This window comes from Pipistrellus kuhlii, unplaced genomic scaffold (assembly GCF_014108245.1).
Source record: "Pipistrellus kuhlii isolate mPipKuh1 unplaced genomic scaffold, mPipKuh1.p scaffold_m20_p_32, whole genome shotgun sequence".
Classification (NCBI taxonomy): Eukaryota; Metazoa; Chordata; class Mammalia; order Chiroptera; family Vespertilionidae; genus Pipistrellus; species Pipistrellus kuhlii.
In genome coordinates this window covers 540,626-555,173 of record NW_023425532.1, presented here as the reverse complement: position 1 = coordinate 555,173, position 14,548 = coordinate 540,626, and the positions used below count along the sequence as shown (strand labels likewise).

General features: G+C 38.7%; 1 protein-coding gene across 1 annotated transcript in view; it reads right to left on the bottom strand.

Moving 5' to 3' along the window:
• The window catches only part of DGKK (diacylglycerol kinase kappa), a 140,231-nt gene that overhangs the window by 81,545 nt on the left and 44,138 nt on the right, over positions 1-14,548 (bottom strand). The window contains exons 3-7 of the mRNA XM_036460448.2: positions 14,288-14,368; positions 12,066-12,170; positions 2,570-2,705; positions 2,000-2,106; positions 1,556-1,681 (exon numbers count right to left, since the gene is read on the bottom strand). Coding sequence (XP_036316341.1) covers positions 1,556-1,681; positions 2,000-2,106; positions 2,570-2,705; positions 12,066-12,170; positions 14,288-14,368 — 555 coding nt within the window. The remainder of the gene's footprint in view (positions 1-1,555; positions 1,682-1,999; positions 2,107-2,569; positions 2,706-12,065; positions 12,171-14,287; positions 14,369-14,548) is intronic.

Sequence of the window (14,548 nt, the reverse complement as noted above, 5' to 3'; positions counted from 1 at the left end):
GAATAATCAGTTTGGGTTTTGTTTTTTGTTTTTGTTTATTTGTTTTTGTTTTTTTTCTTCCCTTTAAATCTATTTTTAATTTTTTTTTTTATTGTTTGAAGTATTACAAATAGTGGTACATATGTCTCCTTTTTTTTTTTTTTTTTTTTTTTTTTTTTTTTTTTTTTACTCATTGACCTCCCCCGGGCCTCCTCCACCCCCCAGTACATGCCCTCACCTCCCCCCACCCCACACACACACCCTGGCCCCAGAGTCTTGTATCCATTGGTTATGCTTATATATATGCGTACAAGTCCTTCGGTTGATCTCTTACAGCGCCCCTCCCCCCCCAACCTCCCTTGCCTTCCCGCGCTGATGACGCCTTGCCATGCTAACAGCAGCTGTGTATCACTGCAGGTTGCCCAGGACCAAACCAGAGAGAGTCTGACCTGCGTTGCCCCCATGTGCCCACCATCCAGATATCATTGCTGGCATGTACACATAAGGAACTGTTTGACATTAAAACAGGGACTCAGAACTGTTGGACATTGAAATTGGGACTCAAACATTTTTTATTATTATTATGTTTATTTCTAGTCTGCAGAGGCAAGATTTTTTAAAGGAAAGAAATGGGGGGAAATAGATAAAGAGGCAAAGAAGCATTGAACAGACTGCCAAACTAGAATAACCAGTTTAAAAGTAGCCTCTAAAAGACTAGAAAGTCTAGATCAGGCTTTCTCAATGCCGGCACTATTGATACTTTGGGCCAGACAGTACTCTGTGCTTCCCTGTGCATTGGAGGTTTAGCAGAATTCTGGGCCTCTGCTCATTAGAAGCCTGAAGCACACCCTCTTTCCCTGTTTGTAACAGTCAAAAATCTCTCCAACACATTGTTTTATGTCTTTGGGAGGCCAAAATCACACCCAGTTTAGAATCTCTAACTTAGAGATATGTTAGTGTTGTAGTTAAGAGCACAGTTTTTACAGAATCATATATCAATCAAGAGTATTTTGCTTATTGGCTGCATGACCTTGGGCAAATCACTTCTCTTTTCTGAACCTCATTTTCTTCATCTGTCAATGAGGACAATGAGGCCTTGCTTAGGGTTGTTGTAAGGATTAAATGAGATCATGTGTATAAAACTCTCAATACATAGTAGAAATAAGAATGTGTTATTATTAACCTTTACTAATTAACAAAGATCACAAGTTTCTAGGAAATGTTGATTCAGAAATGAAGGTTTTTTTTTTTTTTTTAACAGTATCAGAACTTAATTTTTAATTGCCCTGACTGTCATAAGATAATTAAGCTTTTCCCTAGTAACTTCTCCCTTTTGCTAGTGGGCCTCACCAATTAAGAACCATAAAAGATGAGAGTCTTAAATATTTTTCTTAGAGACTCCATAGCCAGATCTGGAAAGGCAGGATACTGAGCTCAATACTCTGGAACCTGTGTAATCTATTTAGATATAACAATCTCTGAAAGTCTAGCTATGTGTAGGCACAGTCAACCCTCAATCCACCCCTTCTCTACAAGTCAAGTTTTCTAAGTATCAATGAGATGAGGTGAGTCTTACCGTAGAATTGCACCAGAGGCACCGGAAATCTTGAAGTCTTTGATTACTGCCACAGTTCTCATGACAAACTGCACATTGAGAACTAACAGATATATTTCCTTCTACCCACTGATGAGGCATAGTTTCCTAAAGGGCAAAAAGAGACAAGAAGTAGAATTTAGGATATAAGGAGAGAAAGAGTGAGCTGGAATAACATACTATTCCATGGAGGACATTAGGTAATTGCAAGGAAGTTCCTCCTGGTCCTGTCCTCCCCACTCCAATGCTAGTGAGCAAGGACAGGTAGTTGTGGGGGGCCTTAATCATTCTAGAATGTTTAGATCATGAGCCTGGGAAAGAAGCTTACTTGGATTGTCTGAAGACAGGAAGAAATCTTCCTTTCCCTATGTGTTCTGACTGAAGGGGTGGTAGAAAAGAGTGCCTGAGAGAATGGCTGGTACTTACTATTTCATCAGCAGGTATGAGGAGATCATCAGTGACGGACAAAGTATTCCACTTACAATCTTTGCTTGCTCTCAAAGCACATAATATGTGAGACTTCACTTTGCATACTGCGAAAAGGAGGAAGAAAAAGATGGATGTAAATCTGGTAATGAAGAGTTTAATTCCCTTCCCTAAGCTTCTCTGAAAGTTAGAACCTATATGCATCTAAATAGTCCTGATGTACTTTCATAGGCTAATTTTTCATATGATTCAACTCCTTTTTATTCTTACTGAATTGTAATTCTCTATTGTCTGATTTGAATGGAAATCAATAAGAATGAGGTGATTTATGTTTTTCCAACCCTTTTGACCATATTGTTTGATCCTCCCAGACCCAGCCCTCCATTTTGATTCATGAGAATTCCCTCTCATGCAAGATTCTTCCCATCTCCTTTACTCATTCTGTTCAGTGTCAGAGTTAAACTTACACTAGAGTCAGTGACATAGTGTGAGTCAGTGATACTAAAGTCACATGAGCTCTTTCACCTCTATCTCTATCTACTTTATTTTCTAAAGAAATCAGAAACACACCTTCACAGGTGATAACATTTCTAGATAAGGCAGGAATGCTCTCCCGGCAAACATTGCAGTGTTGGGTCCGAGGGCTGTGGCTAGAATACCAATAATGCATTCCAACAAGGTAAGGGTTGTTTTCTGCTGTTGGTATCTAAAATAAATCAGAGATAATGGAGAATTAATCACAGAGACAAATTAGGTAAGGCTAGAAAATCTGCTACTAAGGCTTCAATGCCCAGAGCATGTGAAGAGGAAGAATAAATGTTAGTCATTACCTAACAAATCTCTCACCTCTGTTCCCCTCTAAATACACACACACACACACACACACACACACACACACACACGCGCGCGCACGCACACATACATTTGTGTATAGAAACCTGATTGATTTTTGTATGTTGATTTTTTTAAATGAATTAGATTGTCCTAACCATTATTTTTATTGAATCGTCAGGTTTTCCTATGTATATGATCATGTCATTTGCAAATGGAAAGAATCTAACTTCTTCCTTTCTATTTGGGTGCTTTTATTTCTTTTTCTTGCTATTTTCTCAGGCTAAGATTTCTAGTTACTAGATTGAAAAGAAGTGGTTAAAGTAGGAATCCTTAACTTGTAACAGATCTTACAGGGCAAGCTTTCAGTTTCCCCTCATCTACATATATAAAAGGCTAAGCAACCATCTGACTGTCTGACCAGTAGCTATGATGCACACTGACCACAAGGGGGCAGATACTCAATGCAGGAGCTGCTGAGCTGTGGTGACTTGGCAGTGGCATTTCTCGGGTGACACACCCTGGAACCAGAGAGGGGGGAGCCTGATTCTGGGGTGTCACCCAAGAACCACCCTCTCCCAATCTGAGGCCCCTAGGGTCAGAGAGCTAGTTTTGGCCTGATCCCTACAGGCCAGGCAGAGGGACCCTATCTGCAGGAGGGACCCCACTTACTTCACAGATGTCCTTTGAGCCCTAGTGCCGCCCCAGGTACGGCAGGCCAGGGAGGGACGGCAGGGGTTTGCTCTAAGGCGTGTCAGTCTGGTCTCGCCCAGTCCCACTCCGCTGGCCACCTTCTAATTTCCTTTCAATGTGCATGAATCTGTGTACCGGGGCACTAGTTGATTATAATGCTAGCTATGGGCTTTTAAAAATGTTTTTATTGATTTTTTATAGAGAGGAAAGGGGAAGGATAGAAACAGAAACATTGATGAGAGAGAAACATCACCAATTGATCAGCTGCCTCTGCACACCACCTACTGGAGATTGAGCCCGCAACCTGTGCCCCAATCCAGAATCCAACCGGTGACCTCTTGGTTCCTGGGTTGAAACTCAATCACTGAGCCTCACTGCCCAGGCAGCTATGGGCTTTTTATATATGGCCTTTGTTGTATTGAAATAAGATTCTTTTATACCTATTTTGTTGAGGTTTAAATGATGGCTAGGTGTTGAACTTTGACAAATGCTTTTTCTGCATCTATTGAGTTGATCTTGTGGTTTTTCTTTCATTTTGTTAATGTGTTGTATCAGATTGATTTATCTATATTAAATCACTTTTGCATCACTGGAATAAGTCCCTCTTGGTCATTGTGTGTGACCCTTTTAATGTGCTTTTGAATTCAATTGGCTAGGATTTTATTAAGGATTTTTGCGTTTGTTCATAAGGGTTACTCTCTTTTAAAAAAATATATATATTTTATTGATTTTTTTTATAGAAAGGAAGAGAGAGGGATAGAGAGTTAGAAACATCGATGAAGGAGAAACATCAATCAGCTGCACACCCCCCTACTAGGGATGTGCCCGCAATCAAGGTACATGCCCTTAGGGTTACTTTCTTGTGGTTTTATTTTCTTATAGTGTCTTTGCCTGTTTTTTTTTGTTTGTTTGTTTTTTTGTTTTTTTTCTTAAGTAGGATTTATTGAACTGGATGGTCCCTTATACTGACATAATGCAACAAATCAAGCAAGCTTGAGTATACAAATCTATATATACTTTTTTCTAAAAACATATATATATTTTTTTCTCTTTAATTGTAGCCAAACTAAAATGCTATTTTGATAAAATAAAGTTCAAGGAAAATCATGGGGAAAACCCAGAAAGAATTAATTTGTGATTTGCTGTACTCTAACTAGAAAGAGGACTAAGGAAGTTACATGTTATAGAAACATAAATACTTCACAAATGATGTTTTTTAAAGTATCTGCCATGGCAAAAGGCACAGTCACAAAATATTTTAATAGGATCATTCTCTGTTAGAAATTCTCAGAAATGTAACACATTTTGAGTCATAATAGGAGACTACCACATTTGTATTTTTATCATGTTTTCTGATATTTAGTACACAGAGAGTGTGAAGTATAAAGAATTCCTTAGCTTCTCGGCCTTTTGGCTAAGATCAAGTGTAGTATAATATCCTTGCTCAGCTGGCTACATGTTGAGCTTTAACCTGCAGATCAGGAAGTCATGGATTTTGGGCTCAATCTCCAGTATGGGGGTGTGTAGGAGGCAGCTGATCAATGATAATCTCGTGCCATTAATGTTTCTATCTCTCTCTCCCCCTTTCTTCCTCTCTTGAAATCAATAAAAATTATATTTAAAAAAAGGATTTGTGCTAATTCTTTGAATGGATTGTTTCTTTCAATAAATTGAGTAGAATTCACCCATGAAGCTACCAGGTTCTGGACTTTTCTTTGTTGGGAGTTATTATTATTATTATTATTATTATTATTATTATTGATCCAATTTTTTTTATTTGCTATTGGTCTGTTCAGGCTTTATATTTTTTCCTGATTCTGTTTTAGTAGTTTGTATGTTTCTAAGAACTTATCCATTTCTTCTAGATTATGTAGTTTGTTCATAATAGTTCCTGATGATCCTTTTTGTTTCTGAGGCATCTGTTGTAATATTTCCTATTTCTGAGGCATCTGTTGTAATATTTCATCTTTCATTTCTGATTTTATTTATTTGAATCTTCTCTTTTATTCATAGACTAGCTAACGGTTTCTCAATTTTATTTTTTTTAAATCACCTCTTCATCTTTTTTACTTAATTTTTTTCTATTGATTTATTCTGCTCTAATTTTAATTATTTTCTTTCTTCTTCTGACTTTGGATTGTTTGTTGTGTTTCTAGTTACTTGAGGTGTAAGGTTAGGTTGTTTATTTGAGTTCTTTCTATTTTAATGGTATTGTTTATTGTTATAAACCTCCATTTTATAACTGCTTTTGCTGTATCCCTAGGTTTTGATATGCTGTGTTTTCATTTTTGTTTTTCTCAATATACTTTTAAAATTTCCTTTGGATTTCCTCTTTTACCCAAATGGTTGTTCAAGACTGAATTGTTTAGCTTCTATGTATTTGTGATTTATTTATTTATTTATTTATTTATTTATTTATTTGCTGTTATTGATTTCTATTTCATTACCTTATGGTCAGAAGAGATACTTGGAATGATATCCATGCTTTTAAAATCTGCTAAGGATTATTTTGTCACCTAACATATTATCTATACTGGAGTGTGCCCTTGAGAAGAATCTCCAGAAGAATATATCTTCTGCTATCGTTGGGTATAAATTTCTGTATATTTCAGTTAGGTCTATTTGGTCAATAGTGTTATTCAAGTCAGGTGTTTCTGTATATTGATTTTCTGTTTGCAGAAAATGTATCCTCTACTGTAAGTGGGGTAGTGAAGTCCCCTACTATTATTGTATTGCTGTCAAGTTCTGCCTTCAGATCTTTCATTATTTGTTTTATATATTTAGGTAGGTACTCTGATGTTACATGCATATATACTTATGATTGTATTGAATTGATCCTTTTATCATTATACTAGGGGTCCAGTGCACAAAATTTGTGCATGGGGGTGTGTGTTCCCTCAGCCCAGCCTGCACCCTCTCCAATTGGGGACCCCTTGGGAGATGTCTGACCACCAGTTTAGGCCTGATCCCTATGGACGTCCTTCTATTTGGGACTGCTGGCTTCTAACCACTCACCTCCCTGCCTGTCTGATACGCCCAACTGCCCTCCCCTGCTGGCCTGTTCTCGCCACCAAGTGCCCTGCCCTGCCAGCCTGGTTGCCCCCAACTGCCCTACAAGTCTGATCTCACTCCCAATTGCCCTCTCCTGGCAGCCCGATTGCCCTTAACGCCCTGCTGGCCTGATCTCACCCCCAACTTCTCTCCTCTGCCAGCCTTATCATCCCTAACTGCCTCTGCCTCAGCCTCCACCACCATGGCTTTATTTGTAAGGAAGTCAGATGTCCAGAAGATGGCTGGTCAACCTGGTCTAATTAGCATATTACCCTTTTATTATCAATAGTATAGATAGATTATATAGGATAGGATTGCTTAAATGGGGAGGGGGGTGCCTTTTTCAGGAGGAGATGCTCTTGGCAAATAGAAACATATAATCCCTATAACTGGACTGATAGCAGCCATGTGTATTATATTGCCAAACCAGTCATTAAAAATTGAACTGCTTTCTTATACCTTACACCAAACAGCTGTTGTCCTTAAAACTCCTCCGCAGCCCTCACCTTAGGTTCTGCCTTTGCAGTTCACCCAGGTTAGGTTTTGATTGGTTGGTTTCTATGCTAGTCAGCGTCAAAAGCTCCATCTCCTAGGCAGCCATTGGCTCCTGGCACTTCACTCAGACTTGGTTCTGATTGGTCAGTTTCTATCCCATTCAGCTTCTCCGGGCCTATCTCTGGGCCTGATCAAAGAGATGGGGCTTATCAGCAGTCCGAAGGAGGCCCTGAGAAAAACAGAGGCATGGCTGCTGATGAAGCTGGGAGAGAAAGAGAGAGGCAATGGCTGATCAACAGCAGCCACAGGCTGCGGATCAGACCATGCCTCTCTTTCTCTGCAGGCCTCTTTCTGGGCCTGGTCTGCAGCCCCCTAGGCAGTTAGTGCTGGGTCACCCCAGCAACCCAGCACTGACTTCCTGTGTTCAGTGGAGCCTTGATCATTATAGACCCTGGCTCTTTATATATATAAACTAAAGGCCTGGTGCATGAAATTCGTGCACTTGGAGGGGGTTGTTTAATTCAATTGGCCATTAGTTTATAGTCTCCTCTATGATCTTTTGGTATCCAGTTTATGGCTTAAGCCTGAGCCCTCTTGGAGTCCAGGAGCTCTTGGGGGATGTCTGGCTGATGCGGGGAACCTGCCTAAGCCATCAGTTGGGTATCCTTAGCGCTGCTATGGAAGCAGGAGAGGCTTCCACCACTGCCATTGTGCTCACCAGCCATGAGCCTAGCTTTTGACTAAGCAGAGCTCCCCCTGTGAGAGCACACTGACCACCAGAGGGAAAGCTCCTGTGTTGAGCATCTTCTCCCTGGTGATCAGTGTGCATCATAGTGAAGGGCTGTTCCACTATTTGGTCAATTTGCATATTAGCCTTTTATTATATAGGATAATGTCCTCCTCTGTCTCTAATGACAGTTTTAGAGTTATTGTCTATTTTGTCTGATATAAGTATAGCCATCTATACTTATTTGGTTACCATTTACATGAAATATATCTTTAATCCTTTACTTTCAGCCTATGCTGTTTAATTTTAAAGTGAGTCTCTTATAGACACCATATTTCTAGATTTTGTTTTTTACTTAGACTCTCAAGAGTTGCTGGAATTCTGCTCTCCTTTTCCCTTGTGGGAAGAGAACAGGCCAAGGGAATTACTATTGGCTTCAAGCTCTGCCAAACTAAAGGATGGGACTACGTAGGTAAATGGCTTACTATGACTTTCTATGTGGCGAGTCTGTCTCTATGCTCCATAGAGTTTCCGCAATTTCTTTATAGTATTCTGAAATTCTCAGAAGCATTCTAGTTGGCACATATTTGTTTATTTGTTGTTTTTGTAGGGAAGAGGCTAAGCTTTGAGATTTCTTAGTCTGCCATCTTGGTGATGTCAATATAAAAATTAATTTTCTATACAATATTTTAAAAAGTTGTTTAGTTTGCTTTAAATACTGCCAATTAACTCTGCCAGTGGTGGCTCAGTTGGTTGGAATGTCATCCTGTACACCAAATATGGCAAGTTGTATTCCCAGTCAAGGCGCATACCTAGGTTGCAGGTTCCATCCTCTTTGGGGCACATGTAGGAGGCTACTGATCAATATTTCTCATCTCTCTCTCTCTCTCTCTCTCTCTCTCTCTCTCTCTCTCTCTCTCAACAATTTGAAAATTTATAAAAAATAAATACATAAATAAATAAATGCTTCCAATGACATGGAGCTTTCTACCTCAAATGGCAGCTGATACCATTCTTTCAGCTCACACTGAATGTTAGAAAGTTATTCTACTAGGCCAGTGGTTGGCAAACTTACGAGCCTCATATGGCTCTCTTTGGCCCCTTGAGTTTTTAGCAAAGGCCAGCTTAGGAGTATCCTAAATAATTTAATAACAATGTACCTACCTATATAGTTTACGTTTAAAAAATTTGGTTCTCAAAAACAAATTTCAATCATTGTACTGTTGCTAATTGTACTGTTGATATTTGGCTCTGTTGACTAATGAGTTTGCCAACCACTGTACTAGGCCAAAGGTGAAGAAAATTTTTTTCTAAAATTTAGAACTTTAGGAACATTGAAAGGAGTATTTTGCAAGAGTCTTAGTTCCCCGTCTTTGGGGTAATTCAAGTAAAGGCTACATAACTTGATCTAAAGATGCTTTAGAGTCTTAAAATCTATAGTCTATTTCTAAGGTTCATTCCTGTTCCCATAGTTAATGGTTTTGTGACAATTAATTGTTAGAAAGAGCTAAACTTTTAATCTAGTTTTCCATGCAGCTCTATTTCTATTCCCCTCTTTTATTCTTTAAGTCTCCCAGGCTCAAACCGTTCATTTGCCTGTGACTTATTTCTCTCATTTACCTCTCATATGTTTCAGTTCTCCTCACTCCAACTTGGTATCTACTATTTGTCTTCCCTTTCTATCCTCATCCTGAGGCTTAACTTTGTCTTTCTTGCATTAATTTATAGTCTCCTGTATGATCTTTTGGTCTCCAGTTTATCCCTTGTCTAATCCAGCTTATATTTGTAAAGTATTCCTTTGATAAACTATCTCCCCTCTCTAATCCATCCTTAAACCGAACTTTGTTCATGTTGCAGTTCTTCCCTACTCTTTATCCTGACATTGATAATCTTTCATAATAAAGCTCAACTTACCTCTTCATACACATTTCTTAAACTCACTTTCCCAAACTCTTCTGGTAAAATAGAGTCCCCTTTCACTCTATTTCAAAAAGTTTCTGTTTTTCTATTACTCAGATTTTGCTTATGTCAATTCCTCTGCTCAGGACTTCCGCCTGTCCCTAACTAATCCCCTGTCACCAATAAAATCCTATTCATCTTTCAAGTTCAGTCACAAATTTTTCTTTTATAAACTCTTCCCAGAGTACTCCAGCCCATATTTATGTCTTTCTGCCTTTAACTCCCATATTACTTTAATGTCTGTTTTATTAATCTGACAGTCATTCACTGCCTTGTAACATCTCTGAAATTTGTTATTTATCTTGAGTACTGTCACTTAACTATTTCTTTGTGTATATTTTGTCTCCCACAACTACCTAAAAATATTACTGTGGCCTGGAGCAGCGACACATTTTTTTCCAACTCTCTATAGAACAGAACTGGGCACCTAGTTAGTAGGAACTCACTCCTTAATGTGTACTGACTAATTTCCAATAAGTTATCCAATTGCTTTGTAGTGACTTTAATAAACCGCTTAGTTAATTATTAATCTTTCTTTATAACTCACATCAGGCATTGGTTGTGACAGAAGATAGAATAGATCATTGGAGTTGAGCTTTATATGAGAGAAAGTATATTTGACTCTTAAGTCTTAAGCAAGATGAATTGCTGAGATGCTAGTGGTGAGACATTTTAGTTCCAGCTAAAAGTATTCCTTAATAGATTTAGGTCCCTAGAGCAGTTCTACAGAGTTTGTGATTACAGCCTGAAACTCAACTCTTTCAAAAGTGTAAACAGGCAGATTGTTATTTTTTTTCCTTTGTAGTTTGTGCAGGGTAGTCAACAACAAGGTGTTTAATTCAATTGAGCCAGAAATTACAGATAAGGGTTCTTATAGATTACTTTGGAAGTTTTTGCATTATCAGAATAATAATTAAAATTCAAAATATCCTATATGGCCTTTTTCACCAAATTGAAAATATGTGATTCATGAGAAGTGCTCCAGTTTGGATAGAGATAAACTGAGGGAAGGAAAGGGATTGGTCTACAGAAGGGAGGATGGGAGCAAGGAAGTCATAGTTTTTTTGTGGCTACCTCTAGTGCTGTACCATAGTGGCCTCATTGTGGGTGGGCAGGAGGGACAGGATGTGCTTCTCCATCAGGAATGGAAGAAGATAACAAAAAGAGTGAAATGCTGAGTCCTAAGTCACACAAAGACCATCTTCAGTTTCTAAGCAAAGAATTTCTCAATTGATCATATTCAATATGTCCTAGGAGAGGCCTTAATGATAATGCGGAGAGGTATGTAAGCCCCAGTTCAATGAACTTGCGATGTCTCATAGCCATTATTAGCACAATGTATAATTATGAAACTAAGTGGTCAAAAGCCTAGGAAATCTAGGGGAGTGAGGACAGATAGCTTTTCTCCATGGCATTGATTTTACTTCTAAAACCCATTATTACCAAGCCATAGACTGCACTGCTTTGTCCCAAATGCCTATAACAATATTCTACCCTTTGCTAGTTATTTAAGACATCATGATTTTTTAAGGGTATACTATTTGTTTTTCCATTTATCTCCAAGAGCTTCATAATAGATTACCCTCATTTATTCACTCAGCAAATATTTGTTGAGCTTCTGTATGTGCCAGACACTGTTCTAAGTAAACAAATGACAAAAATCCCTCCCCCTTTAAAACTCATGTAACTTCTAAATGTGGTAGGTCTGAAGAATAGTGGGCTGAAGGCATAGCCCAGAGTTTGAATGGTGACCATTTATGGCAGGGAGCAGTGGGGTTTGGTATTGCTACAGACAAAAAGAACCCTGCTAAGCTTTGAGTAGGACCACTCCTTACTCTTCCCTCTACATTTCTTTTCTGGAATATAATAATCATAAAGGCAGAATTATGTAGTGGTTAATGAGATAAGCTTTTCCACTGAGTAGTTACTTTATTTTGATCTACTTTTCCTTTTTGAGTCTGTTTCCTTAAGCTGTTACTGTAGTTACTTAGCAGACCCAAGTCAAGGCTACTGATTTCTAACATAAGAACATCTAAATTAGATTCTCACATACATCTTAAGTGCCTTATCCACTGACATATAGTGATATCTACATATCAAATAGATATGTACAGAGGAGTGATTCACTTGGACTCAGACCACATACTTTTCAAATAGTTTTGAATAGGTTTCCTAATGATGCTCGTCTATAATTCCTGACCACATGGTCTCTGCTTCCATCTTGTTATTTCCCTGTTTGAAAGATGGTTTAACTCAGTCAATTATGAGTTTATACTTCAGTGTTGTGTGGATTCTTGACTATTTCCTTACCTTACGAATTTCTCCCTGTTGAACAGTTTTTATGACATTAATCCATTCTTCCATGTCTTTCCGGTTGGGCGCAGCCAGGATAAGTTTTCGTTGTGGTGTGATAACCTAAACAAAAAGTCACATTATTAGCTGGTTCACACTCCACAAATTTGTGCCCAAACAGAGCCTCTGAATTCTTAAAGACCTAGACAGGTCTACCAAGCATGACCCAAGTGACTTTTTAAATACAAGTCAGGTGTTCCCAGAACCACTTGCAGCTCCCTATATCCCCACCCAAAATAATAGTAATGATAATAGTAACAAATAACACTTTAATGACATTTACTATGTTCTTGTATTGTTCTATTGCCATGTATGTATATTAGTTATTTCAATCTTCATTAAAACCCCATGATATAGGGATTCTCCCCACTTCATAGTCAGGAAAACAAAGGCAAAGGGAATTAAATGACTTGTCCAGGGCCCCCTAACAGGTTCAAGTGAGAATTGAAATCCAGATTCTTTGGTTCTGGAGCACATGCTTTCAAACTCCAAATGAGGTTGTCTGAACATCCTACTCATTACTGCTTTGTCTACTTAAAAATGGTAGAATGGGCCTTAGCTGGTTTGACTCAGTGGGTAGAGTGTAGGCCTGTGGACTGAAGGGTTCCAGGTTTCATTGCAGTCAAGGGCACATGCCCAGGTTGTGGGCTGGCTCTCCAGTAGGGGATATGTAGGAGGCAGCCAATCAATGAATTTCTCTCAACATTAATGTTTCCATCTCTCTCCCTCTTCCTTCCTCTCTGAAATCAATAACAAAATTAAAAAGATGGTTTAAGGGTATATGGTTCAGAAAGGTGTGCCTCTCTGTTTGGGAAGAGAGCAAGAATGGAGTGAGAAATCTAAAAATCTAGTTTATTTTTTTTCTTATAGTCAGGGACAACCTGAAGAGAACTTTACCATTGTATCCCTTAATCCTGCTTATTGCAAGAATCAAGGCAAGAATGAAAAATCCATGCTGAGGGTCTAACAGAGGTAGAGTATGGCCACGAATTGGTCTTTTCCCAGAGGGAATAAGGGAACATGGATAACAATAGCATCAGTCATTGCTTCAATGGCCGTACTTGCCATTACTACCAAACATCTTAGAACTAGCACTTTATTTTTCCTTCTGTGATAAATGGGAATAAGAACTAGTGGGAATTGTGATAATAACCACTCTTTTGGTCAAAACCCATTTTTGTATGGGGCTGATGGACATTGTCTCTGTATTTCAATTAGGCTAAGAGGCAACCTAGCCCTTGGGATTTCTTTGTAGAGTGGAGACCAAAAACATTAGCCTATATGCTCATCAGCCAAAGGTTAAGCTTTTGGGGATAGGTAAATAAAATCATTACCTTTACCCTGGGTAAATGTGATATAATGAGAGAAATGAGAGGAGGGTCTCTCTTATATCTAGACCCTACTCTCCTTTCAAAAGTAAATAGAATGCAGACCAGCCAAAGAAGCAGGATATTGGGCCTGTAGCTTTTTAGTCTAAGTATAACCTTCCACCTTCCTGAAGAGGAAACCCAGTCTCCATGATCCAACACAGAGGCTGGGAAAAGACAGTTCAGGGAGGAGATGGGTAGGAGAATACCTGAATCAATGGACTTGCTATTTTTCAGTGAGCTTTCTGATCTGAACTCACTTCAGTGCTCAAAGCCTTATGAAATTTCAGCAGTGCCAAATTCTTGAAATGCAGAAAATCCTCTGCTTTTTTTTTTTTTTTGAGGTATTCTCATTAGCAATCTGAGCATAGGGTAGTTTTCGCTTTGGATTTAGGCTCTTATCTTCTTCATCAAAGGAGAGTATGTCATATAGCTTGATTATCCTGATATTTTCTGTAACATATTAGCAGTCTCTTGAAAGCCTCCCAGTGATACTCAAATCATCTTCATTAGGAGGATTGATTTTTGTAATAGTCATTCCCCTATTCCCAAATCATCTCAGTTTTATCACAGATTGGTAATAGGGAATAGGGCCATCACTTTTTTCCTCCTATGGTGGAATGGTCAAAGTGTTTACATGAATGAGCTTTAGCACTTGTTTGCAATGCTACTTTAAGTGGATTTCTATATACATTTGGGATCAAAGAAGACTTGGGAGACCTGAACTCCAAAAAGGCAACAAGTAGGTGTGGCAAACTTTCTTCCCAGCTAGCTCCCACCCTGGGCCATTTAGTCATTCTCAGCCTTACTTACGCAAAAACTGTGGCAAAGGTTTCTACAGCTAGTTTCTGCCAAAGCAACATGAGACAGATCAACAGTTTCAAAGTGTGCAAACTGGAAAGATAAGAGGGAAAAGGAAAAAAGAACCATATGGTTAATGAGACAAAGATACACTAAAAAGTAAACACACACACACACACACACACACACACACACACACAAATAGGCGTTTTTGGGCAGTCATGATGTGATCATTGCTCTGGCTTGAGTGCTGGGATTTATTTAGCATCATGC